Source organism: Myxine glutinosa, chromosome 3, assembly GCF_964187855.1.
Source record: "Myxine glutinosa chromosome 3, kmMyxGlut1.1, whole genome shotgun sequence".
Lineage (NCBI taxonomy): Eukaryota > Metazoa > Chordata > Myxini > Myxiniformes > Myxinidae > Myxine > Myxine glutinosa.
The window spans coordinates 162,890,854-162,903,465 of record NC_136263.1 but is presented as its reverse complement, the minus strand read 5'-3'; the positions used below and the strand labels follow the sequence as shown (position 1 = coordinate 162,903,465).

General features: G+C 49.1%; 1 protein-coding gene across 7 annotated transcripts in view; it reads left to right on the top strand.

Moving 5' to 3' along the window:
• SPTAN1 (spectrin alpha, non-erythrocytic 1) overlaps positions 1-12,612 on the top strand; it is a 186,045-nt gene that overhangs the window by 157,186 nt on the left and 16,247 nt on the right. For all 7 annotated transcript variants that reach the window (XM_078774711.1, XM_078774710.1, XM_078774709.1 and 4 more), the window contains 3 exons: positions 4,228-4,424; positions 10,537-10,590; positions 11,086-11,232. In XM_078774711.1, coding sequence (XP_078630837.1) covers positions 4,228-4,424; positions 10,537-10,590; positions 11,086-11,232 — 398 coding nt within the window. The remainder of the gene's footprint in view (positions 1-4,227; positions 4,425-10,536; positions 10,591-11,085; positions 11,233-12,612) is intronic.

Below are 12,612 nucleotides of genomic sequence, written 5' to 3'. Positions count from 1 at the left end.
CTTGGCAATGGGCAAGGGGTGGGCTTGGCAATGGGCAAGGGGTGCGCTTGGCAATGGGCAAGGGGTGTGCTTGGAAATGGGCAAGGGGTGCGCTTGGCAATGGGCAAGGGGTTCGCTTGGAAATCGGCAAGAGGGTGTGCTTGGAAATGGGCAAGGGGGTGCGTTTGGCAATGGGCAAGGGGGTGCGTTTGGCAACGGGCAAGGGGGTGCGTTTGGCAACAGGCAAGGGGGTACGCTTGGCAACGGGCAAGGGGTGTGCTTGGAAACGGGCAAGGGGTGCGCTTAGAAACGGGCAAGGGGTGCGCTTGGAAACGGGCAAGGGGTGCGCTTGGAAACGGGCAAGGGGTGCGCTTGGAAACGGGCAAGGGGGTGCGTTTGGCAATGGGCAAGCGGTACGCTTGGCAACGGGCAAGGGGGTGCGTTTGGCATCGGGCAAGGGGTGCGCTTGGAAACGGGCAAGGGATGCGCTTGGCAATGTGCAAGGGGTGCGCTTGGCAATGGGCAAGGGGTGCGCTTGGAAATGGGCAAGGGGTAAGCTTGGAAACGGGCAAGGGGGTGCGTTTGGCAACAGGCAAGGGGGTGCGTTTGGCAACTGGCAAGGGGTGCGCTTGGCTACGCGCAAGGGGTGCGCTTGGAAACGGGCAAGGGATGCGCTTGGCAATGTGCAAGGGGTGCGCTTGGCAATGGGCAAGGGGTGCGCTTGGAAATGGGCAAGGGGTGCGTTTGGCAACAGGCAAGGGGGTGCGTTTGGCAACTGGCAAGGGGTGCGCTTGGCTACGCGCAAGGGGTGCGCTTGGAAACGGGCAAGGGATGCGCTTGGCAATGTGCAAGGGGTGCGCTTGGCAATGGGCAAGGGGTGCGCTTGGAAATGGGCAAGGGGTGCGCTTGGCAATGGGCAAGGGGTGCGCTTGGCAATGGGCAAGAAGTGCGCTTGGCAATGGGCAAGGGGTGCGCTTGGCAATGGGCTCGGGTGCGCTTGGCAATGGCCTAGGGGTGCGCTTGGAAACGGGCAATGGGGTGCGTTTGGCAACGGGCAAGGGGGTGCGTTTGGCAACGGGCAAGGGGGTGCGTTTGGCAACGGGCAAGGGGGTGCGTTTGGCAACGGGCAAGGGGGTGCGTTTGGCAACGGGCAAGGGGGTGCGTTTGGCAACGGGCAAGGGGGTGCGTTTGGCAACGGGCAAGGGGGTGCGTTTGGCAACGGGCAAGGGGGTGCGTTTGGCAACGGGCAAGGGGGTGCGTTTGGCAACGGGCAAGGGGGTGCGTTTGGCAACGGGCAAGGGGGTGCGTTTGGCAACGGGCAAGGGGGTGCGTTTGGCAACGGGCAAGGGGGTGCGTTTGGCAACGGGCAAGGGGGTGCCTTTGGCAACGGGCAAGGGGGTGCGTTTGGCAACGGGCAAGGGGGTGCGTTTGGCAACGGGCAAGGGGGTGCGTTTGGCAACGGGCAAGGGGGTGCGTTTGGCAACGGGCAAGGGGGTGCGTTTGGCAACGGGCAAGGGGGTGCGTTTGGCAACGGGCAAGGGGGTGCGTTTGGCAACGGGCAAGGGGGTGCGTTTGGCAACGGGCAAGGGGGTGCGTTTGGCAACGGGCAAGGGGGTGCGTTTGGCAACGGGCAAGGGGGTGCGTTTGGCAACGGGCAAGGGGGTGCGTTTGGCAACGGGCAAGGGGGTGCGTTTGGCAACGGGCAAGGGGGTGCGTTTGGCAACGGGCAAGGGGGTGCGTTTGGCAACGGGCAAGGGGGTGCGTTTGGCAACGGGCAAGGGGGTGCGTTTGGCAACGGGCAAGGGGGTGCGTTTGGCAACGGGCAAGGGGGTGCGTTTGGCAACGGGCAAGGGGGTGCGTTTGGCAACGGGCAAGGGGGTGCGTTTGGCAACGGGCAAGGGGGTGCGTTTGGCAACGGGCAAGGGGGTGCGTTTGGCAACGGGCAAGGGAGTGCCTTTGGCAACGGGCAAGGGGTGTGCTTGGAAACGGGCAAGGGGTGCGCTTAGAAACGGGCAAGGGGTGCGCTTGGAAACGGGCAAGGGGTGCGCTTGGAAACGGGCAAGGGGTGCGCTTGGAAACGGGCAAGGGGTGCGCTTGGAAACGGGCAAGGGGTGCGCAGGAAACGGGCAAGGGGGTGCGTTTGGCAATGGGCAAGCGGTACGCTTGGCAACGGGCAAGGGGGTGCGTTTGGCATCGGGCAAGGGGTGCGCTTGGAAACGGGCAAGGGATGCGCTTGGCAATGTGCAAGGGGTGCGCTTGGCAATGGGCAAGGGGTGCGCTTGGAAATGGGCAAGGGGTAAGCTTGGAAACGGGCAAGGGGGTGCGTTTGGCAACAGGCAAGGGGGTGCGTTTGGCAACTGGCAAGGGGTGCGCTTGGCTACGCGCAAGGGGTGCGCTTGGAAACGGGCAAGGGATGCGCTTGGCAATGTGCAAGGGGTGCGCTTGGCAATGGGCAAGGGGTGCGCTTGGCAATGGGCAAGGGGTGCGCTTGGCAATGGGCAAGAGGTGCGCTTGGCAATGGGCAAGGGGTGCGCTTGGCAATGGGCTCGGGTGCGCTTGGCAATGGCCTAGGGGTGCGCTTGGAAACGGGCAATGGGGTGCGTTTGGCAACGGGCAAGGGGGTGCGTTTGGCAACGGGCAAGGGGGTGCGTTTGGCAACGGGCAAGGGGGTGCATTTGGCAACGGGCAAGGGGGTGCGTTTGGCAACGGGCAAGGGGGTGCGTTTGGCAACGGGCAAGGGGGTGCGTTTGGCAACGGGCAAGGGGGTGCGTTTGGCAACGGGCAAGGGGGTGCGTTTGGCAACGGGCAAGGGGGTGCGTTTGGCAACGGGCAAGGGGGTGCGTTTGGCAACGGGCAAGGGGGTGCGTTTGGCAACGGGCAAGGGGGTGCGTTTGGAAACGGGCAAGGAGGAGCGTTTGGAAACGGGCAAGGGGTTGCGCTTGGAAACAGGGAGGGTGTGCCTTTTCAAAGTCAAGGGGGATGCGTCATGTCAAAGTCAAGGGGGAGGCGTCGTCAAAGTCAAGGGGGAGGCGTCGTCAAAGTCAAGGGGGAGGCGTCATGTCGAAGTCGCGGGGGAGGTGCCATTTTGAAGTCCCGGGGGAGGCGCCATTTTAAAGTGAAGGGGGAGGCGTCATTTCAAAGTCAAGCGGTAGGCGTCGTTTCAAAGTCGCAGAGGGAGGCGTCGTTTCAAAGTCGCGGGGGTGGCGTCGTTTCAAAGTCGAGGGGGGGGGGCGTCATTTCAAAGTCGAGGGGAGGCGCCATTTCAAAGTCGAGGGGGAGGCGCCATTTCAAAGTCAAGGGGGGGGGGTGTCATTTCAAAGTCAAGGGGGAGGCGTCATTTCAAAGTCAAGGGGGAGGCGTCATTTCAAAGTCAAGGGGGATGCGTCATTTCAAAGTCAAGGGGGAGGCGTCATTTCAAAGTCAAGGGGGAGGCGTCATTTCAAAGTCAAGGGGGAGGCGTCATTTCAAAGTCAAGGGGGAGGCGTCATTTCAAAGTCAAGGGGGAGGCGTCATTTCAAAGTCAAGGGGGAGGCGCCATTTTAAAGTGAAGGGGGAGGCGTCATTTCAAAGTCAAGCGGTAGGCGTCGTTTCAAAGTAGCAGAGGGAGGCGTCGTTTCAAAGTCGCGGGGGTGGCGTCGTTTCAAAGTCGCGGGGGAGGGGTCATTTCAAAGTCACGGGGGAGGGGTCATTTCAAAGTCGAGGGGGGGCGTCATTTCAAAGTCGAGGGGAGGCGCCATTTCAAAGTCGAGGGGGAGGCGCCATTTCAAAGTCGCGGGGGTGGCGTCATTTCAAAGTCGCGGGGGAGGCGTCATTTCAAAGTCAAGGGGGGGGGGGGGTGTCATTTCAAAGTCAAGGGGGAGGCATCATTTCAAAGTCAAGGGGGAGGCGTAATTTCAAAGTCAAGGGGGGGGATGGGGGATGCGTCATTTCAAAGCCACGGGGGAGGCGCCATTTCAAAGTCGCGAGGGCGGCGTCATTTCAAAGTCGCGGAGGGAGGCGTCATTTCAAAGTCGCGGAGGAGGCGTCATTTCAAAGTCAAGGGGCAGGGCTTGCCTTTTCAAAGTCAAGGGGGAGGCGTCATTTCAAAGGGGGGTCGGGATGTTTCTGAGCATCAAGACTTGAGAATATACTCGCGAATAATTTGCTCTCAACTCTGTGGAAGTAATTGTTTGTTATTCTTATCAAATATGCTAATTTGCAATAATCATAATACTATATTGTTTATTTCATTCGTTTTCTGGTGCTCAGCGAAAGCATCAAGAGATCAGGGCAATGAAGAGCCAGTTAAAGAAGATTGAGGATCTTGGCGCAGCTATGGAGGAAGCGTTGATTCTTGATAACAAATACACAGAGCACAGTACTGTGGGTCTGGCTCAACAGTGGGATCAGCTGGACCAGCTTGGCATGCGGATGCAGCACAATTTGGAACAGCAGATCCAGGCCAGGTATGTCTGCCTTAACATACTTGCATCATCTGTAAGCTGGCTTTTTATCCTTTAATTTAAAATCATATCCAATGGGTGACCTTTCAGTGTCCATCCAACTTTATTCACTAATGTGTGGCTTTAATCAGAATATGGTTGAACAACTTGTCTTCCACTTCAAGCCTCGTGTCGACCTCCATCGGGGAGCCAAATGGTTAATGACCGCAACGTCGGCTTCTCCTTGCTTCTCATGGTAGTTGGTGTGCCTCATTCAACGGTCCGTTGATTCCATCCTTTGGTTTTAATTAGCTTAACACGAATCGGTGCCATGGAATTAAGGTTTGTCTTGGGCAATTGGTTGAAATAAGACTATGGAGAAACAGCTTCACATCACACCTACAGTACCACTATTTGGAAAGATAGTTGCATCTGGCTTCATTTAGGAAGGCAGAAATCTTGCTTCTAAAACTTTTGTCCAAAAGCTCCACTTATCCTGTGCAGATAAATGAAATCAAGAGTGGTTCGAATTTGACCTGGAGCTTTAATTTTTACAACAGTAAAAATCCAATATTAAAACACCTTCATCTGGATAGCAACAGAAAAGTGGCTCGTATTATTTTCCATCATGAATAGCGATTGGCCCACAGAGGGGGGTTAAACATAAGTTTGCTACAACAATGCCAATCTCATTACAAGAACTATGGCATATAGGCCATGGGCTACTATAGCTGCTTGTATACCCCCTCCTCTCCCCACCCCACCGCTCACCACTCCCCCGCCCAACAAACCTCTAGCACCCTGGTGTTGGCTTAACGGTTAGGGTGCCGGCTTGGGATCCTAGGATTCTGAGTTTGAATCCAGGTCGATCGCCGAATCAACACCAGGGGGGTTGACTCAGCCTGTCATCCTTCCGAGGTCGGCAAATTGAGTACTGGCTTTCTGGGGTGAATGATCCCGGTGTGTACCCCGATTTGTAATAGGTACACCGTATCCCTGCGCATCGTAAGAGGCGATTAAGGGTTGGCGTCAGGAAGGGCATCTGGCCAGAAAAAAAACATTGCCTCAATCGGGGAACCATGATTGTCATGGGGCCCGCAAGGCTAACCCCCGCTCTAGTGGGGAAAAATGGCCTTAAAACTATCATTCATTCATTCATTCATACCCCCTCCCCTCCCCACCCCACCGCTAACCCCTCCCCCACCCAACAAACCTCTGACCCTGTATTTTTCCAATGCCCTAGAGGCCTAGAGTATCCTGAACATGAAATCAAATGTTAACAGTACATAAGTTGGGACGAACTTGTCATTTTGGATCAATATCTAGACTCTGGAGGTACCCTCAAAACATGACCGTGGTCGATTCATGTCACACTAAATTTCCATGTTTCATACTTTGGTAATCTTTGGGGTCATTATAGCAGTAATACATACCAATGGAGTACCAAATGAAAGATTAGCATCTGCTGGTTCTTATGAAATCAATATTATCATGTTACAGAAATTGGACCAACTATGCCCGCACTGCACGTACATATCTGGCGCGTCACAAAAACGATCAAATTTCTACATTCACTTTGGTTTGAAGTCCATATGTGAGAATTTATTCATCCACATCATATATTAAAATAAACTGTGTCCATATATCTGACATTCGATACCACAACTATGATTTTATGACATAAACTGACAAAGTTATGGCAAGTTCAGAAATGTCACTCGTTCATAGAAGAAGGCAAAGCCACAAGCATTCATGGAATTCAATACATCAACAACTCGTGTACCAATTCTACATTTTATGCTTCTGTGATGTAACATATGGTCATGAAGATTACGCATATGATAAGGGGAAACTCGTCTGACAATACAACAACAACAACAACAACATGCATTTTAAGGCCATTTTCCCTGCTAGAGTGGGGGTTAGCCTTGCGGTCCCAATGACGATCTTCTCCATTTTGCCCTATTTTCTGCATCTCTCCTCGTGAACACCCTTGCCCGCATTTCTTCTTCTACCATCTTTAGCCAAGTCTTTCTCGGTCTTCCCCGTCCTCTACTTCCTTCTACATTCATTTCCGTCACTCTTCTCAACCAGTCACTTTCATCCTTCCTCAACACATGACCAAACCATCTCAACCTGTTCCTCTTCACAGCATCAATCACAATGAACATCAAGACATCAAGTCTGACAATGTATGCACATTAACAAATAATGAACAAACTACCACTGAGCAAGATATACTGGGAAATGTATTCAATATAATGAACGGGCACAGAGTTCATTCACTGATGAACATTATCAATCTTGATCACCATCAGTGCTGTCTCCACTAAACTAATATGGGATATCTGGCAGTTCTGCATCCGACTCGTCTGAGTCCATTTGTCGATGATACCGATGAGCTGTTGTCGCAGAACATTTCCTATGTACCATAGTGGCTCTAGCTTGCCATCCCTCAACTCCCATCCATGGCTAACCGTTACATCTGGAATATCTGCTTTAGCGATATGGGCCCTCTTCCAGTTTCCAATCTGATAGTTCACTCGCCTTATGTGCTGCTCTAGACTTCCTCTACAGTCTACATGGTGATGATGTTCCCAGGTCGACATTCTTTGAAAGGTTGAGTTGGTCCTGCTTGGCATGTAGCTAGCTCATTTATGCGGACTTGTCACAGTTCATTGACCTTGTGCACTCAAGCATGACCATAGATAGCACAAGTGAATCAATTAGGTCTTCTGCCACATCCCACGTTTCCATGGTAACAGGCCAATTGGGAAACGCATTTAATGTGTGATTAAAAGATAAACGGCGCGATTGGGAAACACATATTTAATGCGCTATTAGAAGATGAACTCGACATTGCTCATCCATGTCACACTCCACCAGGTTATATCAGAATGAGCTGATTTGTTACACGGTCACGGATTGTTTAACCCCACTATGGGGCCGTTCAAAAATTACCTAACGTACCTAACGCTATTTTTAGGGAGGTGTGTCCCGACGGGCTTGATTAAACCTTACTATTAATTTTTATTCGACATTGATTAGATTTTTAGGGGTCCCTCATCTAGAGTAACACTTGACCCAAACAAAGCTGTTGCAACAGGGCAGTATTGCCTTCCGATTATTTGTGGAGTCCCAAAGCCAAGGCTTGCAGTTAGAAATGAAGGAACTGATTATGTACCCATTGACCCCTATTCCATATAGCATTGGGACAACTAATAGATTTCTGGCAAAGACGGACAAATCTGAATACTTCCAGTATCTAACCGAAGAGTGTGAAGATGCACCAGTACCATCATTGCATTGGAGTCTCCACTTTTTTTTTTTTTTTTTTTTTTTTTTTTTTTTTTTTTTTTTTTTTTTGTATACAAGATCGAGGCTCGTGAAAGAGCGAACATTTATCACACAGAAAGACAAACAGACACATAAAACAAATAACATCGGGAGCGGTAGACAAGATGGGGAGAGAGGGGGAAGGACACAAACACAAAAACATCAATTCTACATTTTATGCTTCCAGTATCTAACCGTTGTATCTAACCGTTGAATCTAACCGTCACACACGTGTTGAATCTCACAGGACTTGTGGTCCTTGATGAGAATGCTTACTTCCACAACATGAAGGAGATACCAGCAAATTTCACTCTGATTTGCCATAGGATTTTTGACATTATATCAAAGACAACAGACGCAGTGTTCAGCACAGATATGTACAGTATACTTCGAATTCCATCAAATCAATGTAACGTGAATGGAGAGGCTTCAGTGAGAAACTCATCGTCAAGGGTGAAAGCACAAAGAAGCCCCCCTATTGGAAGCTGTTCTTGACATCCAATGAGAACAAGACACAATTCATCAATGTCCTCTGGCCAGCAAGCTCCTGGGAAGAAAAGTCGTTTCTACGTCTGAGGGATTGACGATTCTGATAACAGTTGATGTCTGAAGATGGGACAGTACGAGGAAGATGGAGATTGTAACTCTGCATTCAACCCAAGAGGAAACCGACTTCAGAGTAGTTCTATTCTGCATGTATGGGAAAGACAAGGGATACAAGTACATCCGGATCAAAAGCCCGTACAGCGATGTGTTCTTCATCCTGTTCATCATCTCAAAATACCTCCCATAAAGACACGCAAGTTGCTCACGGCAGCCTTTAACCTGAAGGTTGTTTGCTGAGGAAAATAATGGGAATATGGCTGCGCACTGGAAATGCGGTTTCAGCTCGAAATGTTTGGGACTGGTCATAAAGCGAAGGGTATGTTTTGGACTACCAAGAAAACCAAGAAGGCTAATCGTGTCTGCAAAGCTAGGTGGACAAACATTGAGGATAAGTTGGAAGAATATGTGCTGATTTAACATGCCACTTGTTGAGGAATTAACGCTGTGCAGCTGCGACTACAGGCCAAACAAATCGCAACTGATTTGTGAATTGAAATTTTTAAAGGTTATCCTTTGGGATGCTTCAGGTTTATGTGTTGAAAAGGACTATGTTTAGGCAGCACAGGCCTATGGCACAAAAACTTCCCAAGGATTTGGAGAAGAAGTTGAAGAACTTCCACAAATCCGTACAGACAAAGATCCAGGAGGACAATTTGCCTCTGTCGGACGATGTGATGAACATGGATGAGGTGCTTGACATTTGATATTCCAATGAGTGGAACAGTCGAGTCCAAAGGAAAGGAAACGGTCACTATGAGGACCACAGGCCATGAGACGTCTAGTTTCACTGTGCTTCTCTCGTGTTCAGCAGATGGCAGGAAGATACCCCCGATGGTCATTTAAAAAGAGAAAGACAATGTGAAAGGAAAAGTTTCCGAATGGTATTCATGGTAGAACTGAATCACAAAAGTTAGATGGACAATGACATGATTGGAAAGTGGCTGGAAACATGTTACTTGCGTCAGTCGAGTTTAATTTTTTTAATTTTTTTTCTCACAAAGGGATCAATGCTCATCATGGACTCTGTGTGTGCAAATACAATGAGAGGCTAAGGTGAAAAGTGAGAAGACATTGTTAGGCATCATCCCTGCGGGAATGACCAAGTCGTTGCAGCCACTGGACATTTCCGTTAATCGTTGCTTCAAGGCTGGGCCCCGGAAGACGAGAGAATTGGATGAGCACAGGCGAACATAGATTCACCAACACGTGACGTATGTGTCATGCCTCCTTCACTGAGGCAGTTCAGTGGATCAAGGATGCATGGGACAGTGTTCCTCAGGTGGTCATTGTTAATGGCTTTGTCCAGGCAGAGATCGTTACAAGACAATATTAGCCCAAGGACGATAACATGGAGGATGATGAGAACAGCCCACCTGACCTGATCCCACCTGTAATTTTAATTACCTCCGCCACCAAAGGTGGATGGAGGTAATGTTTTCACCCCTGTGTCTGTCTGTTTGTCTGTCTGTGAACAGAATATCTCAAAAAGTTGTGGATGGAGTCGGACGAAATTTGGCAGAGAGGTAGTGTATGTGACAAGGACGAAATGATTAGATTTTGGTGAAGATCCGGATCCAGCTGCTATAATTTTTTAATTGATTCTTCACCATTGGGAGTTAGGGCCAAAAACGATACATACCAGGTGATATCTCAAAAATTTGTGTATGGATTCGGACGAAACTTGGTGGAGCAGTCGTGTGTGTGACGAGGACTAATCTATTCAATTTTGGTGAAAATCTGAATATGGATTTAGATACGAGAGTTATTTAATTTTTAAGTGATTCTTCATTATTGAGAGATCAGGTGAAAAGTGATATATGACATGATATATTTTAAAAAGTTATGGACGTGTTATCACTAAACTTGGTGGATGAGTTGGTTAGGTGACCAGAACAAGCCGATTAGATTTTGGTTCAGGTCTGAATCCAGATCCGGCCTGTCATTTGGATACAAAACATAAACTGTTCAGCCTGGCGGAAGTATGCGCTCCACCGAGTGTCGTTCTAGTTTCCAACTGTTTTTATTGCTTGGATCATTATCATGGTACATATCAGTATCAAGTGCGACAAATAGTTTGTTTTGCTGCTGTGGTAGCATATTCAACTCGCAAAGTGGGAAGAGGAAAGCGATTCGGTGAATGAGTAATGAAATAAAAGTTCTCCCACCCCTCCCTTCGTCTCTTCCCTTCAAACAGAAACATGACTGGAGTAACCGAGGAAGCTCTCAAAGACTTCAGCATGATGTTCAAGTGAGTATCCATTTCCCCAAATTTGTGTTATGACATCACAGTAACACAATCTGCCATCGTTGGATTGGAAACTGGATTAGTATTAGGAAGTAAATAACATGGCCGGGTGATTGCATACATCTGTGCTGTGATGTCTGTGACAGGATCTCGTCAAGGGATAGAGTGTTGTTCGTGTTGTATATTCTTTACCCTAAAACTGCCTTTGTCCAGACTCTACCCCATAATTTTTTTTTTAATAATCCAAATATTCCCCCATTTTTTAGCACCCATGTGATATCTCTGAGCCTGCCTCTCTGTTGTCATCCCCACTCCTCCCCTCATTCCCCCCCAATGAAATTGTCTTTTTTATTTGGTCTTGAGTTAGTGTGGCACAAACATGATAGGCGGAATGGCCACCTCCTGTCGAATTTCCTTGTTATTCCTTGTTTTCCTTGTTTCCCCACCTGATGTACCTTTGCCTTCTTGTCTTCCCCTCTTGCTCATCGTCACCTCCAGGCATTTTGATAAAGATCGTTCTGGCAAGCTGAATCATCAGGAATTCAAGTCTTGCCTCCGCTCACTCGGCTATGATTTACCAATGGTGGAAGAAGGAGAACCAGATCCAGAGTTTGAGGCCATCCTCAACATGGTGGATCCAAACAGGTAGGTGACTGTTGCAAGAGGTTGTCATGTGATGTTGCAGTCGATGGAATGAAATGCCAATAGTCAATTGAATCTCCACTTGACACTTTTCTGTACACTTTAGCCCATTGCAATCAATATTGATGAGATGTACTTGTGGTAACGGTGTAAATAGTATGAAAATGGGGTTTCCCGACCCCTACCAAAATTACGTAATTTAATAATTAAATGTTTCATATCTAACCCCTCTCCCATCATACGACTTGGGGTTTGGGAGGGATGGTTGAGGACATGGGGTTTGGTAGAGGAAGGGAGAGGAGTTGTGGACTTGAAGTCACATTTTACATTGCGTGAATGTTCTGTGCGTACCCGCTCGTCTTCTATATAATATAACGATATATATATTGTATATTATATATATAATGCTTGTCCGTTGAGCTGTCTGTGTAACATTCCATTCCACCCATTGGTTGGATAGTTCATCTGACTCCACCCACAATTTCAACTTGGAAAATAAAATCATACGGTTGCCATGTTGGTGCTTCCTGCTATGCAAAGTCAAAGATATTACCATACCCTCTCTCTTCCCTCTCAGTGTAAAACGACCAAAACTACATGTAAAAGGATGTTGAGCTGATAGACGTCACGGGCCTTATTAAGATAGCCCCCAGCGATCAAGGAGCGGTCTGTTGCCTTATGCACTGCCCAAACAACTGTGACATTCTCCCAAGCAGAGATTATGCCTATGTCATTATAATGGTCTTTGTCTGAGGTCATTATTTACTTTTATCAATGTGGGTATATATGCTTCAGGAAGAAGAAAATTGGTTTTTGGGTTGTTATTGGGCACAATTAACCTGCTTATGGTCACGTATGTTTTCCACATATCTCGCAGGATTCTAAGTTGGACAGGTGACCGTGACAGGCCATGGCATGTGGGAGCTTTTTCAATCGTGGTTTTTGTGAAGGGGAAAGTGTTAAATATTCCGCTGTTTCGATGTGGGAATGCCCATTTGCTTTTATAAGCGGGAGAAGGATGAGAAGGGATGGAGAGAGTTGGGGTTGAGAGGGGGAGGAAGTAAAGATGGGACAGAATTGGGAGGATGAGGAGTTGTGGTGGGTTTTGGAGGGGGCTTAAAGGCTTGAAGTGGAGAGGATTGATGCCTTTGGGTTGTGAAGGGGAGGGTGAGCAAAAATGGGACAGAGTTGGGAGGGGGAGGTTGAGGTTTGGTGGGGGGGGGGGGGGGAGGTTGAAGTTCGGGATTTAGTAGTTGTCGGGGAAGTGGGGAGGGTGTTTGAAGGTTTGGAGTGAGGGGAGGATTGGCACTTTATGGTTGACAGGGGGAGGTTGAGGATTTGAGGTTTGTGAGGGGGCTGAGGGGGAAAGTTGCCAACTTGAAG